Below are 21,600 nucleotides of genomic sequence, written 5' to 3'. Positions count from 1 at the left end.
CTGCAATTGCCACGAGCGGTGGACTGACGATGCCACGAGTATACGGTCATGGTGAACAAAAATGCAGTGCGTTCAGTTTCATTCTGTGAATTCGACAGCTTGACTAAATGTTGTATTTTCGCCTTACGCGACTTGTTTTCTCTTACGCATAAATACTTTTTTCTTTTTTTTAAATCAGTAGCATTGTTTACTTTTTGACAGGAATATTAACCGGTGTCAAAATGGCGCCATAACTAAGGTGCCTGAAAGCTTCATACAGTGTAAATTTTGCACACACCCAGATTTTTGAAATTGAGCTGATTATCACACATCAGGAGGCAAACCACGGCGAATAAACTACCTGCAATCATGTACATTATCTCTCAGCGCCAGTCCTTTCGGTAACTTGCATTTGGAAGTTAATATCGCTCCTGACATTTGCTAATCGAGCAAACTGCTAGTTTTAACCAACATAATTACTTTGAATATGGTGGTCATGGTGATGATTCACAGCAATCTGAAGATTAAAGTATCATACGTTTTTTGTTACATTGAGTCAAGTTTTGACTAAATGTTTTAACGTAGAGGGGGAATCGAGACGAGGGTCGTGGTGTATGTGTGTGTGTGTGTGTGTGTCTGTCTGTCTGTCTGTCTGTCTGTCTGTGCGTGTGCGTGAGTCGAGCGATTCAGACCAAACTACTGGACTGATCTTTATGAAATTTGACATGAGAGTTCCTGGGAATGATATCCCCGGATGTTTTTTCTTTTTTTCGATAAATACCTTTGATGACGTCATATCCGGCTTTTTGTAAAAGTTGAGGCGGCACTGTCACACCCTCATTTTTCAATCAAATTGATTGAAATTTTGGCCAAGCAATCTTCGACGAAGGCCGGACTTCGGTATTGCATTTCAGCGTGGTGGCTTAAAAATTAATTGATGACTTTGGTCATTAAAAATCTGAAAATTGTAAAAAAAAATGTTTTTAAAACAATCCAAATTTACGTTCATCTTATTTTTCATCATTTTCTGATTCCAAAAACATATAAATATGTTATATTTGGATTAAAAACAAGCTCTAAAAATTAAAAATATAAAAATCATCATTAAAATCAAATTTTCGAAATTGATTTAAAAACAATTTCATCTTATTCCTTGTGGGTTCCTGATTCCAAAAACATATAGATGTGATATGTTTGGATTAAAAACACGCTCAGAAAGTTAAAAAGAATAGAGATAAAGAAAAGCGTGCTATCCTTCTCAGCGCAACTACTACCCCGCTCTTCTTGTCAATTTCACTGCCTTTGCATCGAGCGGTGGACTGACGATGCTACGAGTATACGCTCTTGCTGTAAAAATGCAGTGAGTTCAGTTTCATTCTGTTAGTTCGACAGCTTGACTAAATGTTGTAATTTCGCCTTACGCGACTTGTATTGCTATTGAAATTATCACATTTGGCAAAGGTCGGCACAGCTGTTGTTCCAAAACCGCCTATGTCAACACGAGCTGGGACCAGAATGTTTGAGTGACCAGCTCACAGTGGTAGGATATAAAAGTTGTAGGCTGCGCTTAGCATAGTGCTCTTCGTCGTCGTCTCTGTCGTTGTCGTCGGGAGAACTATTTGAACAGCAGCACAGCACAATGGCCACGTCACTGGTTCTGACAACGCTCCTGCTGCACACCGCGGTACTCACCGTCACACAGGTAAGCTATTACCGTTTTCTTTACTGACGTACGCTTTATACAAAATGCATCAAAGGTAGAAAACAAACAAACACAAATAAATGAATGATTAAATAAATATATGACAAAAGTAAATAGTGATTGACAAGAAGAAGAAGAAGGATAGAAAGATAACAGATTAGTAAATCATGTATTGTCCATCGTATTTTAGAGAATACTTCTCATTGAGAATAATTTACTTAGTCTTAAGCATAAAAACACATCAAAATTGCCAAGAATCGAGTTACGCCCCAGCTCCAGGACGACGACGATATTCAACAAACAGCCTTAGTGGCTTTTACTTCTACACTCCTCGTATCACATAAAGCACAAATCCATTCACTATTTAGATTTGTCCCATATTGATATGTTTCGTTACCCAGCTTTTTATGAATGACAACTGGTGAACATAATGACAAATAGATTCGTTATCATTTTCACGAGCCGAAAGCATGCCTTTTCTGCGACCAACGACACAATTGACCGATTCTTCATGCTCGTTATTCAAGCTCATTCCGTCAACTTGTGTCGCTTGAGTCATTCTTTGCATTAATAGAAGGATATCTATCAAAGAAAAACCCACCCACAGTTATGACACTCGATTGTGACCTTTGAATTTGACAATTTGACAAAACGCACATCCTCCAGACATGCCCCATCTTGGAAAACCCAAGGAAAACCGTGTGGCCAACTGCAGTCCCCCTCCGCTGCCAGCTGTACGGAGGAAAGGAGGACCTTGAGAAGACCGTGTCATTTGTCTCGCTGTCCGGACTGACAGGATAGACGCAGGGGCGGATTAGGGGATGGTTTGTTTCTGTCTGTAAAGCCGGGGGTGGTGTTAATTGTTTAATCAGTATCATTTTTGAGTCACTTGAGAAAAAGTGACTCTATGTAATCGGTCAGTGTTAGTCTGTCCGTCCGTAGACACCACCTTAACGTTGGACTTTTCTCGGAAACTATCAAAGCGATCGGGCTCATATTTTGTTTAGTCGTGACCTCCAATGACCTCTACACTTTAACGATGGTTTCGTTGACCTTTGACCTTTTTCAAGGTCACAGGTCAGCGTCAAAGGAAAAATTAGACATTTTATATCTTTGACAAAGTTCATCGGATGTGATTGAAACTTTGTAGGATTATTCTTTACATCAAAGTATTTACATCTGTAGCCTTTTACGAACGTTATCAGAAAAACAAGGGAGATAACTAGCCTTTTCTGTTCGGCAACACACAACTTAACGTTGGGCTTTTCTCGGAAACTATAAAAGTGACCGGGCTCAAATTTTATGTGAACGTGACTCATTGTGTTGTGAATAGCAATTTCTTCCTGTCCATCTGATGCCTCATATAATATTCAGAACTGCGAAAGTGACTCGATCGAGCGTTTGCTCTTCTTGTTTTGTACAGTTTTAACTGCCACTCCTATGCGACATGTCTTTCTTCTAACCATACTATATGATGTCGGGAGCAGATATCATGGAAGATAAATTGCCATTATTTAATACTAACTTTAAAAGAAATAATGAGTGGCTACTGACACCAGTTGATCATGTTTAAAATCAAGGCTAAGCCACAAATTGTTTATAAGATAGCTAAAATTCTTCAGCTTCAGGGGGGTTTTGCCCCCCAGACCCCCTAAAGGGGCGTTGCCACGATACCCCACCTCTACCGACCCCTGGTTGTAACTCCCCCCCCCCCCCCTCGGGCTTAACTGCTCCGCCCCTGAGACGTGTGATTGACCAGAAGAAGAGGAAGACCACAACAATGGTCAAGCTAAACGCCTTGTAAAACCCTACTTGTTTGTGTGCAGGTGGCAGGTACCTTCGATCTGAGCGTCGTGTCCATGACTCGCACCCTATCCGAGGATCGAACACAGATGACACTCACTGCTGAGTTTACAGCCAGTGAGCAACCACAAGTGGCCTTCAGAACCTACTATAAAGCCTTCGCGGGTGGGTTTATTAACACAAATGACCTTCAGAACCTACTATAACACCTTGCCGGGTTGGTTTATTAACACACTAGAGGAATACCCGGCTTCGCCGGGGTGAATCGCGAGACAGAGACAGACAGCGTGGCGGTTCACCACAATCACCTTTGAAGGCGAAGTCCTGTCAAACGGGATTGAGAATTTTAGAGCTTATTTCTTAGCCCTATATTATCTGTTATGGCTTCTCAAATGCCAGAACATACAGACAGACAAAAACCGCTAGACCCCATCACAAACAGAACTCTACAATCCACAGGTGTGCCCACACACACACACAAACACACACACAGAAGCCGTATATATATATTTATATGTACATCTATATCTATAAATATATAGAGATAGATGACAGTGTATTTTTCGCGTGGCTATAAATTGATTCGACCTTTTCACTTTGACAGTAAGAACAACTTACGGGTGCAAGGGAAGCGTTCTGGACAGCGCAGTGACATTCTAAAAATAGTAACGTGGAAACGGGAATATGGATTGAAGCCACACGAAGGAAGGGAGATAAACGCAAAACACTGGAGAAGATAAGGAAGAGTTACTGGGAATGGTGAAATGAACAGAAAAACCAAAATCGGTTCAGCGCTGCGCGCTGAGAGCACGTGTTGAAATATCTCATCGATGATATTGTGTCCGGGGTGTAGCTGAATACGGTGTCCAAATTTGAAAAAGATCCACCGAGAACTTTGGCGTTGTGATGGTCTAGCGGCTTTGGTGTGTCGGTATGGGGGCCCGGGTAGCTGAGGTGGAACCAAAATCGGTTCAGCGCTGCGCGCTGAGAGCACGTGTTGAAATATCGACCAGGTTGTGTCCTGTCCCGGGTGTACCTGAATATGCCCACCAAATTTGAAGCAGATCCATAGAGAACTTTGGCCGTGCATCGCGCACACACACACACACACACACACACACACACACACACACACACACACACACACACACACACAGACAGACAGACACAAGTCGTATATATAGATAGATGTATGTGTGTGTGTGTGGCAGCACAAAAGTCACCTCCCCATTGTGTTCACGCAGGGTCAACGGTTGAGTATGCAGAAGGACGAGGAACAGCTAGCCTGACAACTCCAGTGACAGAGTGGACAGTGATCGTCATGAGAATCGGGAAATTTGACATCCATTATCTGGACGTCTACATGTATTTGAGGGAAGAGGAAATGGACCAGGTATCCATGACTCAGATGCTCAACACACGACCTTCCACTCTGTCTCCTCGCAACGACATCGCCTACTCACGAGGTAAGGGCTACACGCAAACGACTAAATTGATTATGTATGAACAAGTGGGTCACACGGGTCCCCGATGTCTCGGGGGTTAAATAAACTACGAGAACCGGTGTGTGGTTTACGCGTGCTAAATACAAATTCATGTGATCTGTAAGTGTCATTTAATGTTGTTGAATGCTATTGTGAGTGTATCCCATATAAGGTTAGTAATGCTGTTTTAGTGAAAGATGCCATCTTTCTGTAAACGTCATGTGAGGCGGAGTGGGGCTTTAAAGGCATTGTCCTTCTCGTGTGAACTATTCATCTCAGATCTGGCCACACTTTCACATGTGATAAGACCATCTCTTCACTTGGACACACTTCCCAAACATCAACGGCCTTAATATATTCAATGCAGAGTGAGAGTGTTTTGATGAATCAATTTATCAAGAGCCACTGATGTCAATATTCTAAGTTAATTCATCAAGAAAACAAAATACATTCAGTGCAGAAAGCAGTCATGATTTTGACACTTAATTAGGGCCAGCTGCCGCCTGGTGGGTTAAGAGTGGAGATTTTTCCGATCTCCCAGGTCAACTTATGTTGCTAGTGACGTAACCCCCTTCGTGTGTACACGCAAGCACAATACCAAGTGCGCACGGAAAAGATCACATGTAATCCATGTCGGAGTTCGGTGGGTTATGGAAACACGAAAAAACCCAGCATGCCTACTCAACGAAAGCGGAGTGAAGCTGACTATGCTCTCAGAGTATAGTTTGGGGAACCCAAATGGGCAAACAAGCTCACACGTAACCAGAAAATTCTGGAACGCTGAAGAAGAAGAATTAGGGCCAATATGGAAAGATGTTTTTATTGTACAACATTATGAGAGCCTGGGTGGTTGTGAGAAAGTGAGCAGAACTGTGTTGAAGAGAAGGACTGTGCCTTTATTTGTTTTGAATCTGTCATGGAGTCCAAGTTGTTACTTTCAGCAGAGGAACTGATATCTCAAGTGGCCGCATTGATATTATAAGATGTTTGGTGGCTTGTTGACAGACCAGCTTTTTTGTTGGTCCAAGGGGACTATATCGTCTTTTGTTTCATCTTTATCTACCAAGGCCGAAGGCCGCGGTTGATAGATATGAGACAAAAGGCGATATGCTCCCCGAGGACCAACAACAAAATGCTGGTCTGACAACAAGCCACCAAACATCGTTTTTGTCATCATTTTGGTTGTGCAACAAAATGCACAATAACCCACAGGGAGACGTATAGGTTACAACACGAGTGGTTTTTTATATGGCTTGTATTTCAGTCAAGACCCAGCGGATGAATATCATCGGGAGACACGAGCCTCTGGCGAGTGGCTCTCGATTGATATTCCCGCTGGGTCTTGACTGAAATACAAGCCATATAAAAAACCACGAGTGTTGTAATCTGTATATCCCATTCTACCATCAAACACAAAGTGTAGACTACTAGCGGCACTGTTGCGATCTGTGCAGTGTAAAACATTGTTGCCAGCGAGACTTAGCCCTTTTGCAACCTTAAACTAAGTGACCGTCGCTGAAAAATAAAACGAATGAGTGCATCGATAAGTACGCGGTAACACTACTTTCAGACCATTTAAAAGCTTTAAGTAAAGGTTCATAAGTTGCAAGAAAGTAATGAAGTCGTATAGAAATTAATTTAGTTGAAGCGCACAATTCTTTTGTTTTGCGTTTCAGGTCGGCAGAACGGGCGAAACGGGTTTGGGACCCATTTGGCTTACTCGATTCAGAATCGATTCCACGTTGTTTTTCTCGAACGTGTGTAATTAGGCTTATTGACAGAGAAGCAAATTTTAGGGAACAAATATGTAGGTTTAGATTTAACCATTTGCTCCCTATTTGAAATGTATCTACGTGATAAACTGTTTTGCGAGTGTGTTTGCATGGATGAACTTAAACTGGTATGGGTGAGAGGAAAACGCGACCGACACGTCTGTCACCGCCGATTGATTGCATTTTGAAAGAATATGACTGGATTACGGAAAAATACACACATGTTAAGTTCTCGGATACCTTCATCGCCAATGTGGACTTACTGCAGAGCCAGGCAAAAGAGTAGACTTGCTCGCGAAACACGTGAAACAGCCGATAGATTGATAGCGAAGCCCAACCGTGCCAGGTAAGGACGGTCTCAAAAGTCGTCTGCTAACGAAGCAAGGGAGAGTACTCGTGTTTTTGTTTTGGTTCGCTAGCATCTGGTTATCTTGTAAGTTGAATGTTCGTTTTTTTCGACCTGCATTGCTTTCATAATGAAAGAAACGTTTGCTTATTGCATCTCATACATCAGATCAGTTCTGAGATTCATTTTTGCGTGCAACTGATATGGTTTTCTGAGCCGTGCAATACGATTTTGGAACTTCATACAAATGTGTCACATTGTTCGGCGCGAGGTCAAAGGTCGGGAGCAAAGTAGTTCTTCGCCCAAATCGGAATCTGCACTATCATATATTTTTTTGAGTCCATGATGTATTTATTGAGCTATAAAAATACAACATATATACCCATACTGAAGTAACAGAGACAAAGAAGGGAGGTCATGGGATAAGAATTTTTAGAATCCAACTCCGGGCCACAAAGCATCGTCACAGTAGCTCGAGATAACACGTCAACCTTGTATGTGACGTCAAACGTAGCTTGTTGACGCTTTTCTTCCATGAGTCGCCGCGGCAATTATCAACATTGATTGGGTCTTTGAGAGTGAATGCTTACAATCGTTGTCCTCGGAAACACAAATCCAAAGCCGCGATGGTTCCACACATCAAACAATCAGCCTGATTGGCTTTTACTTTGACAATCCACGTTTCACCTGAAAGGTCAAACCCATTCATCACCTCGATTTATTGCATGGGGAACATGAGATTTATTTCCCAGATGTTTGTGAATGAAAACCGTGAAAATGATGACAAAATTATTTGTTTGGGGGGTCACGTCTGGGAGAAGTTCGTGCAGTCTCATTTAACTCCTTTTCAATGTCTGTAAACTCAGTAGGCCCTACAGGTGTATCTACTTCTTTACTTACATTTGTTGGAGACATTGTTTTGTTTGCATCAAACACAATTTCAATCTGTGTTTTTTTCTCTTCTCAATAATAGTTTTTCCTTGCGTTTGAAATAAAACACGATTGGACCGCTTGAAATTCGTTTTGTACATACGATCTTTTCCCAGTCTGTGCGTTTAGTGACAGAACCCGTATTCAAAGCTCGTTGTCATTATGGGTATTAACACTGTGGTTCATGACGTCTTTATATAGTTCAAACTCAGAGTCACAGTATTAGAATCTGAAATCCATATTTTTTACCGTAAAGAACAAGCCTGAGTTACTTGACTAAAATGCAAACCTCCCACTACTGCCACGTAAAACTAGCACATTTGGTTTCAGGTTACGAAAATGTGCATGACATATGAGGTTGGAGAAAATTGTCAACGACTTAGGTCAGTAACAGCGGACGACGGTGGCACGTAACAGTTAAAAGATGAAAAAGTCTGGAGCGCGTAACACTGAGCACATGGGTACCCTTGTACGTTGTTCTCGTACTTCCAAACAAAAATCTAGCCCTCATATCTTTTTCCCATGAAATGAGAGTAAAACAAAAACAGTGTTTGTGGATTTCGATCCAAGGGACTGCGTTTCCTTAGTGATTTTACTATGTTTCTCGCTATCGTAGTCACAATTTCGCTGAAATCGAGTTTTCTTGCGTGATTGTACTTAAACAACAGGCCTACATTTCAAACAAAAAATACTGCTTACCGCACTCCTGGGATTTGCGAACAAGTTTTGCCCAATCTTGGAATCCGCTAACAGATTTAGCGCATTTGCTCTATCCAATGAAATGCTTTCGTTTCATCATGTGACACTAAAACTAACAGACAATTATTATTATCATTATAATATTATGGTTGTTGTTGTTGTTGTGTTACATTTCTCTGTGCTTATTACGCTCACAGGCGAGTCCTTTGACGTCATTGTGGGAGTCGACTGGTCACCGGCCGAAACGTTCTTCTGGCCATCTCCCAAAGACAGTGACTCCAATTACATTAACGCCCAACTGACCAGTACTTACCTGGACCAAGCCAGTGGGGAAGTCGTGAAAACCAAGGACTTTCCATCCGTGGGAAACTTTTTAACGGTAAGGCTGGGCGGCAATAAGTCATTTTGAAACGTATCAAGTACAGTCCAACCGACCTGGCGACCCCCTTTCCGGGAGGAGGTGGGAACACTGCGTCTCCCAAACAGTCGACAGTAACATTCTGGATACGTGTACATAATCTCCCGTTTTAAAGACAAATGACACCGCTTGAACCCAAACATCGAACTCGCTTATTTTTTTGCCGGTGATAATTTCAGAGTGTGTTGAAATTTTCGTGAACAAAATCGAAAAACCTACCGTACTGACTTTTATGATACACAGACTGTTGCCAATAATCATGTGAATGAGGGTTAGCTAATTGGATGGTGTATCTGACGTATTCATTGCAATCAAAGGACCTGTTTTGCAAGTGGTGTAAATCCCTGTTTTGCGTTTTTAATAATGATGTTTTTCTTTTTGAATTATTGTTGAATTGGATGCTGTCATAATGCTCACTCGACTAGCTGTTATTGTTCAAGTGAAAGGATTCTGTTATTATGATATTATGCAAAAGCCTGAACAGTTCTTCATTACCGAACATAATGGTCTATACAAGAAAAACGGTATTTTGGCATAGCAGAAGATAACAGAAAAGATCGAGGCACAAAAGGTCGAGGATTAAAAAAGGTCGACGATTAAAAAAAGGTCGAGGATTTAAAACGTAGATTTCATTTTCCGTGCCCGTGTGTGCTTAATTCATTATTTTTGATTATCCATGCCTACAGAAAATGCTGCTTCGAGTGAATATGAACCACGAGGATTTGAATTGGATTTGAATAGATGTAGGGGAGATTTGTGAATATGAACACACACAAACACACTCTCTCACACACACAGCTATCACAAATGGCTCTCTAAAACGCACAGGTGTCTCACTGGCTGCCATTGAGCTATAAATAGCTCAGAGCCTGCTGCCCTGAAAGGGAGACTACTGCCCCACTGTGTCACACACCTTTTCATTACATTATGTTTTAACATAGAGGGGGAATCGAGACGAGGGTCGAGGTGTATTTGTGCGTGTGTATGTGTGTGTGTGTGTGTGTGTGTGTGTGTGTGTGTGTGTCTGTCAGTGCGTGTGTGTGTGTGTGTAGAGCGATTCAGACCAAACTACTGGACCGATCTTTATGAAATTTTACATGAGAGTTCCTGGGAATGATATCCCCGGAATTTTTAAAAAAATTTTTTGGATAAAGACCTTCGATGACGTGTTTGGATTAAAAACACGCTCAGAAAGTTAAAACGAAGAGAGTTACAGAAAAACGTGCTATGCAGCACAGCGAAACCACTACCGCGCTGAACAGGCTCGTCAGTTTCACTCCGTTTTGCAGAAGGGGCGGACAACGGTCATTGTGAAAAAATGCAGTGCGTTCAGTTTCATTCTGTGAGTTCCACAGCTTGACTAAATGTAGTAATTTCGCCTTACGCAACTTGTTTTTCTTCAGGTAAACAAAACCTACCAGGACGGTTATCAACATCATCATGCCACTCTCCACATGTCTTTTTTGACGGCGGAAGAACCTGTCTACGGCTTCTTTGAAATCTTCGCCTTTTCCCGCTTTTCTCCATATTCTAATGACGACCATTTTGTCACTGACGTAAGTACTCCAAACAAGAAAACCACAGCTTCGGAATTTCTTCTTACCTTATTTATTTGCTTTTTTCCCAGCTCATATTTTCCACACACACACACAAATATATGTGTACGTACGATTTCATTTTTGTTTGTTTGGTAAAAATAAAATGCTCTTTTTTCCATCTTGGGAAAAAAAACCCACTTCGTTAAGAAATGTCTGTGACTTACACCTTTCCTTTTGTTATAGGTACATGGACCGCTGTGCATATGTGCATTGTGAAAAAACTTTGTTTATTTGATTGAATCTTGACCTTTATTTTGATCCAAGATACAAAGGGACGTAAGCGCCCCTAATGTATACGGCATGTGCACTAAGAGTAATCACGCACCAGAATACCTTCACCAGATATAGTTCTTGGATCAAGACTGGTTTTTACCAATATAATTTATATAAACACACAATAACAAACATTGCGACAATGTTACATTCACAGAAAACATGAGAATCGTATCAAATAACCAAAGGGAAGTAATCGCTCTTAATGCATACGACATGTGTAATAGAGTAAGCGAGAGTTGTACGGAACCTTTTCTCCTGGCACCTGAGAGAATAACAAGCATTGAAGTCGCTTGTTCATTTCAATGCTTGTTATTCTCTCAGGTGCCAGGAGAAAAGGTTCCGTACAACTCTCGCTTACTCTATTACACATGTCGTATGCATTAAGAGCGATTACTTCCCTTTGGTTATTTGATATCTTAACATCGCTCTGCCTCATTCCGTTTGAAATTCTATGAGAATCGTAATCAAATAAGGCAGAGCGCTATATTAAGATCTTAGAACCATCGCTTAAGTTTGATCACTTGTAGGTTTTAGGGGTCCAGTTTCCGAAATTCTAACATTGGTTCCAGCTTTTTATTTTATTTACATCTCTCTGTATTAAACGAAAATGCTTGCGTATGTAACCGTATGCCCCTCTTCTCTCAAAACTCAAACAATCAAAACAAGCTGACACGGGTTAAATTAATAGGTTCTTTAATTTCAAAATGACGATGTTGGGAAATGTGTGGGAAACTGGGGTTTACATTAAATTAAAAAAACTTCAATATATTCTACTCTCTAAAACTAGAACAAACCAGAACAATACTCTAGATCCCCACTCCAAAACAGTAAACTATACTCCAAAACTATACTCCAGAACTATGCTCTAGATCCCCACTCTAGAACTACACTCCAGAACTATACTCTAGAACTATACTCTAGATCCCAACTCTAGAACTATACTCCAGAACTATACTCCAGATCTATACTCTAGATCCCCACTCCAGAACTATCTATACATATAATAAAAGAGAGTGTCTGTCTGTGTGTGTGTGTCTGTGGTCGCCATACCTCTGAGATGGCAAGAGGCAGGAACAAGATAGTGTGCACGTACACTCCCTAGGTGCCGCAGATGTGCACCTGGGTTTTAGTTTCTTGATTCATTGTTTCCTTTCTCAGATTATGGACCTCCCATTTATTGAATACAGCCTATATGGTGCAAGACCAGTTCAGTGCCTACTGTTCATCTGTAGCAAGCACATCATGCCAGTGATATTAGAGACTCGCTATTGCTCCTATGAGGGGAAGAAATGAAGAATGAAAAATTAACTGGACAGTTCCGGAAATTTCTAGAAGGTAAGGGAGATAACTCTTTTTTGTCTGTGGTCGCCATACCTCTGAGATGGCAAAAGGCAGGAACAAGATAGTGTGCACGTACACTCCCTAGGTACCGCTGATGTGCACCTGGGTTTTAGTTTCTTGATTCATTGTTTCCTTTCTCAGATTATGGACCTCCCATTTATTGAATACAGCCTATATGGTGCAAGACCAGTTCAGTGCCTACTGTTCATCTGTAGCAAGCACATCATGCCAGTGATATTAGAGACTTGCTATTGCTCCCATGAGGGGAAGAAATGAAGAATGAAATATTAACTGGACAGTTCCGGAAATTTCTAGAAGGTAAGGGAGATAACTCTTTTTTGTCTGTGGTCGCCATACCTCTGAGATGGCAAGAGGCAGGAACAAGATAGTACATCATGCCAGTGATATTAGAGACTCGCTATTGCTCCTATGAGGGGAAGAAATGAAGAAAGAAAAATTAACTGGACAGTTCCGGAAATTTCTAGAAGGTAAGTATCCAAACAAAGGAGGTAAAGCTAATGATAATGGGATAGCGAGCGTCTTAAATTGCTACAGGGCTCCGCTTACTCCCGGGCGAAGCCGGGCTTAACTGCTAGTAGTCTATAAAACAAGAAACCCGATGAAACTCTAATCTAAAAAAACAAAGTAAAAAAAATCAGTGCAAAACAAAAAATAAAAAAAACCAATCTAACAAACCTAATCTACAGAAACCCCGTCTAACGAACCTAATCTAACGAACCCCGTCGCACATTCTGCCCACTCTGTAAAACACAGAATGAACGCTGTCAGCATATATGGACAAAAGCAATTTCAAATATCCAAAGTTAAATTCTCTAACAACAAAACACATCATTCCTTCGTCAACAACACAACACAATACAGTTTTCTCAAACATTCAAAATAATCCTCCCACAAGCAGCACACTCTATTTACCACTGCTTACCCAATTGAACAAAAAAAGGAAAATATATGAACATCATACCCGCCAGACAATGCTCACATTCCGGTTTCCATCTCAGCTTGTGACATACACATCACCCAACACCGAACACGGCGCTATAAAAATCAGCCCGCCAGAAAAACACGGCTGATCCCCAGGGAAAATCTCGCGTGATCTCGCGTCATACGTCAAAATGAATTCGCCCAGAAGGGGTGTCAAATTGTAACATACAGCAATTTTACCTATGCAAATAGGAGAATCGGCTATTCCGCCAGACCATTTCAACACATGGAAAGAATAGTCTCGGAAACAGTAGTGAATCCACGATAGCTTAGGGGTACTGTGATGTCACAATAGTTGAATCCACGATAGCTTAGGGGTACTGTGATGTCAAAATAAGTCAACCCACGATAGCCCAAGGGTACCGTTTGTGGTGGTCAATAGCCAAAATGTGACCCTCCACCACGAAATGAGTCGCATGTCACCTCGCGCGGTTCTGCGCTAGGCTTAATATAAGTCCGGGGAGTGTCTGGTAACAGTGTGAGGGTCACCTTAGTCACAGACTTATAACTCAAACAGTTCTTGCTCTTTTCTAAAACGGTTTTCACCATTAGATAGAGCATAACAAACTCTTTAGGAAAATGTAAAAATATGAAAATCGAGCAAAGGTGAAATGCGACTCATTCCGTGGTGGAGGGTCACAAATATGGGGTTTTTTTGGAGAGGGGGGTGGGGGGAAGGAGGTCCCAAAAGTTAATGCCTGAGATAATGATGGTGATGATGATGATGATTGTGTGACTGTGTCTGTGTGTGTGGTTGCGTGCGTGCGTGCTCAGGTTGGGGCGGGTAAATGTGTGTGTGTGTGTGTGTGTGTGTGTGTTTGTGTGTGTGTGTGTATGTGTGTATGCATGTGTGTGTGTAAAGAAAGTGCGTAGTACTTAATCTACACACACACACCGGCACACACACACACACACACACACACACACACACACACACACACACACACACGCACACGCACACACACACACAAACACACACACACACAAACACACAAACAAACACACACACACACAAACACACACACAAACACACACACACACACACAAACACACACACACACACACACACACACACACACAAACACACACACAAACACACACAAACACACACACACACACACAAACACACACACACACACAAACACACACACACACACACACACACAAACACACACACAAACACACACACACACACACACACAAAAACACACACACAAACACACACACACACACGCACACGCAAACACACACACACATGCAAACACACACACACACACACACACACACACACACACACACACACGCACACGAAGCCGGAAGGAAAAGTTTCAATGTTTGCAAGGACAGTGTTCGCTTCGTGAAACTAATTCCTCCTACAGTGTTTTCATGCAGGTGGCCGAAGGGGTACATCATTATCTCTGTTAAAAAAATGACGACCATGTCAAACAATGTAAACTAATTTATCTAAATTGTATTTACTTCAGACTGGAGAGAATATAATCAACACTGTTCATCAGAAGACGGCCTGGTATTTCACATTTTTCCTCATTGTATATATATACTGCAGATGGAAGAGAATATAATCAACTCTTTTCATTAGAGGATGACCTGGTAATACTAATTTCTCTGATTGTTTTTACTTCAGCTGGAAGAGCACATTATCATCACTGTTCACGAGAGCACCACGCCGGGTCCTTTCCCTGCGGGTTTCAACTATGTGAAAGCCACAACCATTCCCAAGACATGCTCTGCTGACAAGACCAAATGCCACGTGAAATGTGTTGGGAACTCAAACGACTTGAAAAGTCTCGCCGTCTATAAGGTAAGATAAGAAGCCGGGAAATCACCAAATCAATGATTGGAGTTATCGTTCTTGAACGGTACTCTCCTTCCAATTGCTCACCATGTCAGATCTGCTCAAATGTTATGTGGGACACGACCATTCCTCCCCTCACACTCATACCATTAATCATCAGCCTGATGGGTGCTCGCTGTACACAGAGGCATTTTTATGAATATATTTTGTAAACGCCACTGGAGGCTTATAAGAAGTTGATTTAGCATATTCATTAAGAAGTCGGATTTCCTAGGGGAAGGTCGTGGGTTCGAATTCCGACCGCACCTTCTGGTTTAAGGGTGGAGATTTCTCCGATCTCCCTGGTCAAATTATGTGCAGACCTGCTTCGTGTGTACACACAAGCACAAGACCAATTGCGCACGGAAAAGAAAGAGCTCGGTGGGTTATGGAAACACGAAACTACCCAGCATGCTTCCCCCGAAAGGGGATCAGCTCGTTACTCCCCCGGCTCGTTACTCCCCCGGCTCGTTACTCCCCCTTAGGGTTAGTGTTAGGGTTAGTAACAAGCCGGGGAAGTAACGAGCCGGGGGAGTAACGATACGGGGGAGTAACGAGATGCTCCTCCCCCCCCCCTCCCCGAAAGCGGCGTAAGGCTGCCTAAATGGCGGGGTAAAAACGGTCATACACGTAAAAACCAACTTGTGCTAAAAACACGAGTGTACGTGGGAGTTTCAGCCCATGAACGCCGAAGAAGAAGGAGAAGATTTATTCTAAAAAAAATGGCAACTTATTTTGAAATATTGACCAGATCTGAGACGGTGAGTGTAACTGTTTTCATGTTAAGGGGTGTGCATCCAGTGCCAGTTGTCACATCCCTCATTCTGTGCATATGTTTTCAATTCAATTTAATAAAACTTCATTGTCTGAATGTACCAAACAGAAAGCTTTCTTTTGGCTCGTGTATAACCTCACATAAAGACAACACTCTCAGATGACATAGGCACATGAAGGTACACATCAATACACACATAACCCAACCACACAAATCCATATCTTCTTAAAATCTAATCATTAGGGAGGCGATAAACCCTTCTTCCGTAAAATATAGGCAATATCAAACATTCTCTCTCTCTCTCTCTCACTCTCATTTATTAGACATTTGTATTAGAAGAAAGGACCGGATGTAAGAAAAGGCGTCGCCTTAAACCTCTATCCTTGAAAAATAAAGTTCCATCATCATCATCATCATCATCATCTCTCTCTCTCTCTCTCTCTCTCTCTCTCTCTCTCTCTCTCTCTCTCTTTCTCTGTATCTCTCTCTCTTTCTCTGTCTCTCTGTCTCTCTCTTTCTCTCTCTCTCTCCTCTCTCTTTCTCTCTCTTTCTCTCTCTCTCTCGTTCTCTCTCTCTCTCTCTCTCTCTCTCTCTCTCTCTCTCTCTCTCTCTCTCTCTCACTCTCTCTGAATTTCTAGCTTTAATCTATTAAAAAAAAATAATGGTAAAATTAAAGAATTATGAGCGAATTAGTGGACTTACTGTGTTCTCAACAATAACAGCTATTGTGTTTTCAGCGTAGCAAAAGGGTCCGATATTTAGACGAGACACGACAAGTATAATGCCGACGAGTCGAAGACGAGTCGCATTATACTTGTTCGAGTCTAAATATCGGACCCTATTGCTACGCTGAAAACACAATAGCGATTATATAGCTGTTCTGACCTTTATTTGTTGTTCCAAACTTACAAAATGACAGTTTTTGCGTCGATGCGTTGATCTCAGGTTTTGATAGCAGACGCCGTTTCTTATGCGCATTAGTTTTGCGCAGGCGCCACACTGACTTTAGAAAAAAACTCGATTTGACAACACAGCTGTTAAACAGCTTTTTATTTGTTCATTTGAATACAACAAAAAGAAGTTTGAGTTTTTTTAAATTTTGAACAAGACTACTTATGAAGAAGACCAAAACACAACATAAACGGAAAACTAGAAACAACTGAAGAACTAGGATGCAACAAGGGGAGGAGAAGAGAACAGCTAAACGCGAGCAGACGGCAGCGAAGTTTTGGCAGTTTGGGTGAATGGCATTTATACTTGTCTCGTCATGAAGCGAATTGTTCAACCTCAGTTATAAACGACTACATGAATGTTAGTGCCATGGGTTGTACATCAATACTTCAGAGGGGAAGTGGGGTATTTAGTGTGGAGTTACGAGATAAGAAAAGCCGAATGCGAAACTTGTGTCAGTCGGCAACTGACACAGGCACACAAAAACGGCTGTTCCGTTTTACTCCCCTGTTTGTACTACATCTTTCGACTTTGGGCATTTTGTGGTGTTTAGGGACAGAAAATAATTGATTTAGTCCTGTTTCATCGGGAAGTTAGCAGAAAAGGGTATGCTATCGACATTTGTAAAGCTGAAAAACATTCCCGAGAAGAATTTCAAGTTGTCAGTGTATGCTGTTGTCGATTAAAACATCGTGTGGTACAGATGGGTAAACCAGAACCATGCGTCTTTGTTATTGCCAATATGCTTTTGGATATTGGCAAAAATGGCCGACTTCCGTAGCATTATGCTTTGATGATCCTGGGAAGAGACCATCCAATCACAGCCCCGAATTCCCCCACGTGTCCATCAGAATAGCTATATTTCCAGATGTTTGTCTCATTCCTTGTGAAACTGAGAACCGTACAGTGTATGGTTGATCAGAAGGAAATTCAAATAGCTAGGATAATTATTTGTTCGGTATGTGTCATGCCAAGCCTTACACGTGAAGTCTCGGCGATGACTGGTTTTAAAGATGTATCGATGATTTTTGTTTTATTGTAACAGGTAGAGGAGGATGGAACACAGACGGATCTTTCTGAGAGGCCTATCATCATTGGGTCTGGCAAATACTTTGCCGACATTTTAACTCGCAACCAGAACCACACCGACAGCACAACTGGACAGTTCGTGTGCAAGGTTACATCACGTGACGGGTCAAGTGCAACAGGAACCGTGACGCTCTTCAGGGACTAATCAGATGCAAATCAACTCAAACACTCGATAACTCTATCGGCCGAGAGATAGTAGTGTTCGGTTAATTAGGTTAATTAGGTTAATTAGGTCTTACAAAACAAACAACATTGAAAACAAAGCGAGAGAGAAGAAAATCGCGATAGAAATTTGTTTTGCTGAATAGCTTCTTGGTGTTTTTGTTATGTCATCTTTTTCTTCAGGCGCAAGTATAATCCGTCATTCAGTGTCCTCAGAAGCCATTCAAATCTTGCTTTCGATTTTTAAGGTTAAGGGGGTTTTGAATGCCTTGATAGCGCACGGGATATGGGTACAGTGTCTAGCGAGTAAGCTCCCCGCTGTCCTCTTTGGCAACTGAAGAGCAAGAAAGGTACTTTCTGCAGAGTATCATGAAGCCCCAAGATTTGTATACGGAAAATGAATCCATACCTTCCTAAGACAGAAGGCATTAAGTGTACATACGTTAACTGTCATGAGCCAATAGAATATTATTTTGTTGAAATAATATAGTGTTTCACTCCAAATTCATGAAACAATAATATGTATAAGCAAACAATAAGAATGCATACACTCAAGCATAACAAAAATACCTAACTCAGTGTTAGGCATTCTGCAGTGAGACTACAGGGGAAGCTACTGGTAGGGTACTTGTCATGCGTTGGAGAGTAAACATTCTTAGACCATCGAAAATCGTTGGCACGGTTACGTGAGCAAAACTGCATGTTTCATTTCTGAATTAGGCGCTTTTCAGCAGAGGCTGTTGCTTTCATACAAGCAAACTTGTTTAATGTGCAAAAGCTAATTTGGGTTGCTATGCAGTTGTGCTGATTGAAAACGTTGCTGTCAGCTCTTTAACTCTCGTTTATTCCGCTGTCAACCGCAACGTATTACTATAAATTAATAAGATAGGCTAGGCAGATTGTGTAGAAGCCGAACACGTTTTTCTCTATTTTCTCAAAACACTAAAAAACAAGAAATTCCTCCGAGGTAGGAAAAACACCCCCGTCCTTACCATTCTCACTGCCACCAACTGAGAAGGCACTGCTAACAAGTGTGGTTAAAATACGTTGATTGAGTGGACAAAGAGACAGGCGGAGAAAAAGACAAATCAATATAACTCTTTCTGTAACACCTACTGACCGCATACAGAAAACAAAAGATCAACAAAAAAAAACAAAAAATCGGTTTGCGCTGCGCGCTGAGAGCAGGTATTGAAATATCTCATCGACCAGATTTTGTCCGGGGTGTATCTGCCGCTTCGCCGGGTAGCAAGTAGAGCCGAATACCCGGCTTGAGTGGCGCACTGTACGCCGGCTTCGAACCATGGACCCGTCAAGCTTAGGTCCCTTCCAGACTCATGGAATGGGAACAGCACGAACATGATTCAGGGGCCATAATGCCATTCCTGATCATATCATGTCGAGTCCCATACTTGTCGACGACGCCCTAGGTACCACATCACAAACAGAACTGTGCAATACACAGGTGTTTTCTACAGACACACTCAAACACACACACACACAGAGAAGCCGTATATATATATCTATATCTATTGTATAAATATATATAGAGATAGATAAGAGTGTATTTTTCGCGTGGCTATAAATTGATTCGACCTTTGCACTTTTACAGTGAGGATAATTTACGGGTCCAATTTACGTTCTGGACACTGCGGTGACCTTCTAAAAATAGTAACAGAACGCCGGGAATATCCGAAGATGCCCCCCTCATACTATAGTGCACCATACGAAGGAAGGGAGGTAAACGCTGAAAACATGGAGAAGATAAGGAAGAGTTATGCCGTAGTTGATCCCCCCAAAAAACCAAAATCCACCAATAACTCCCTAACCGTGTGTTTGACTGGTCCCAATTTTTGTAAGGACCGTCTCAGGAATGTATAGAACCTGTTCACCAAGTTTGGTGACGATCGGTCCGTTCATTCTTGAGATCTACTTGCGAACACAAACAAACACACAAACAAACAAACAAACAAACAAACACATCGACCGAAACCTATACACACCCCTATACCGGGGGTGTAAAAAATGACATAGGCAATTATCTTACGAGCGTGACGAAATGCTTATCTAACGTGGCCCGGATAAATACACCATCTGCACGAATTAACATGATACTGGGAGTCAACAAATCTAAACAAACATATTTTATTTGAAGGAGAGTATTGGGAATAAACTACAGTCTTGTACCTATGCTGGCCAACGCACGCTGAGTTTCACGGATGACTGAGTCTAAAGCTCTAAGAATCCTATCAAACTTCCGGGCATTAAATAAAACATGTACCCTATATCCTGCTCTCGTAAATAAAACATGAACCTTATAACCTGCCCTTGTCAAGTTGTCAAATGTCGCTTGGTGTGACGTTGTAAGTGCTCTCTTGCTCTATGGGTTGGTTTTTGTCTGTTTCAGTGTCTGTCTCTTTCTGCCTGCCTGTCTCAGTCTCTGTTTGTCTGTCTGTCTGTGTGTCTGTCTCTGTCTGTCTGTATGTATGTTTCTCTCTCTCTCTTTCTCTCTCTCTCTCTCTCTCTCTCTCTCTCTCTCTCTCTCTCTCTCTCTCTCTCTCTCTCTCTCTCTCTCTCCCCAGGCTCCGCTCTGCATACTGAATTATTACACCCCCGGTATAGGGGTGTGTATAGGTTTCGGTCGTTACACCCCCGGTATAGGGGTGTGTATAGGTTTCGGTCGATGTGTTTGTTTGTTTGTGTGTTTGTTTGTTTGTATGTTTGTGTGTTTGTTTGTGTTCGCAAGTAGATCTCAAGAATGAACGGACCGATCGTCACCAAACTTGGTGAACAGGTTCTATACATTCCTGAGACGGTCCTTACAAAAATTGGGACCAGTCAAACACACGGTTAGGGAGTTATTGGTGGATTTTGGTTTTTTGGGGGGATCAACTACGGCATAACTCTTCCTTATCTTCTCCATGTTTTCAGCGTTTATCTCCCTTCCTTCGTATGGTGCACTATAGTATGAGGGGGCATCTTCGGATATTCCCGGCGTTCTGTTACTATTTTTAGAAGGTCACCGCAGTGTCCAGAACGTAAATTGGACCCGTAAATTATCCTCACTGTAAAAGTGCAAAGGTCGAATCAATTTATAGCCACGCGAAAAATACACTGTCATCTATCTCTCTCTATATACGGCTTCTCTGTGTTTGTGTGTGTGTGTGTGTGTGTGTGTGTGTGTGTGTGTGTGTGTGTGTGTGTGTGTGTGTGTGTGTGTGTGTGTGTGTGTGTGTGTGTCTATGTGGGCAACACCTGTGGATTGTTCAGTTCTGTTTGTGATGTGGTCTGGCGGCTTTTGTGTATTTGTATGTACTGGCCTTCCTTTGAGAAGCCAGAACAGTTCAAAAGGGCTTAGAGATAAGCTCTAAATTGCTCAATCCTGAGCAGTGAGAATGGTTATTTCCCTTTGACCAAC

At 41.8% G+C, this 21,600-nt stretch overlaps 1 protein-coding gene across 1 annotated transcript; it reads left to right on the top strand.

The window, feature by feature from the left end:
- The first annotated feature begins 1,491 nt into the window (after positions 1–1,491).
- Positions 1,492–19,139, top strand: LOC138945725 (uncharacterized). The gene is made up of 7 exons (XM_070317215.1): positions 1,492–1,681; positions 3,508–3,649; positions 4,729–4,950; positions 8,913–9,094; positions 10,537–10,689; positions 14,996–15,172; positions 17,977–19,139. Exons 1-7 carry the CDS (start codon positions 1,619–1,621, stop codon positions 18,163–18,165), a joined length of 1,128 nt encoding a protein of 375 aa, XP_070173316.1. The 5' UTR covers positions 1,492–1,618; the 3' UTR covers positions 18,166–19,139.
- The last annotated feature ends 2,461 nt before the right edge of the window (positions 19,140–21,600 follow it).

This window comes from Littorina saxatilis, linkage group LG13 (assembly GCF_037325665.1).
Source record: "Littorina saxatilis isolate snail1 linkage group LG13, US_GU_Lsax_2.0, whole genome shotgun sequence".
NCBI lineage: Eukaryota > Metazoa > Mollusca > Gastropoda > Littorinimorpha > Littorinidae > Littorina > Littorina saxatilis.
The sequence above is the reverse complement of the archived record's forward strand: the minus strand, read 5'-3'. Positions and strand labels throughout refer to the sequence as shown.

Coding starts and splice junctions, on each gene's coding strand:
- LOC138945725 (XM_070317215.1), top strand. CDS start 1,619: ATGGCCACGTCACTGGTTCTGACAACGCTCCTGCTGCACACCGCGGTA. Junction 1,682..3,507: donor CGGTACTCACCGTCACACAG/GTAAGCTATTAC, acceptor GTTTGTGTGCAG/GTGGCAGGTACCTTCGATCT. Junction 4,951..8,912: donor CGACATCGCCTACTCACGAG/GTAAGGGCTACA, acceptor TTACGCTCACAG/GCGAGTCCTTTGACGTCATT.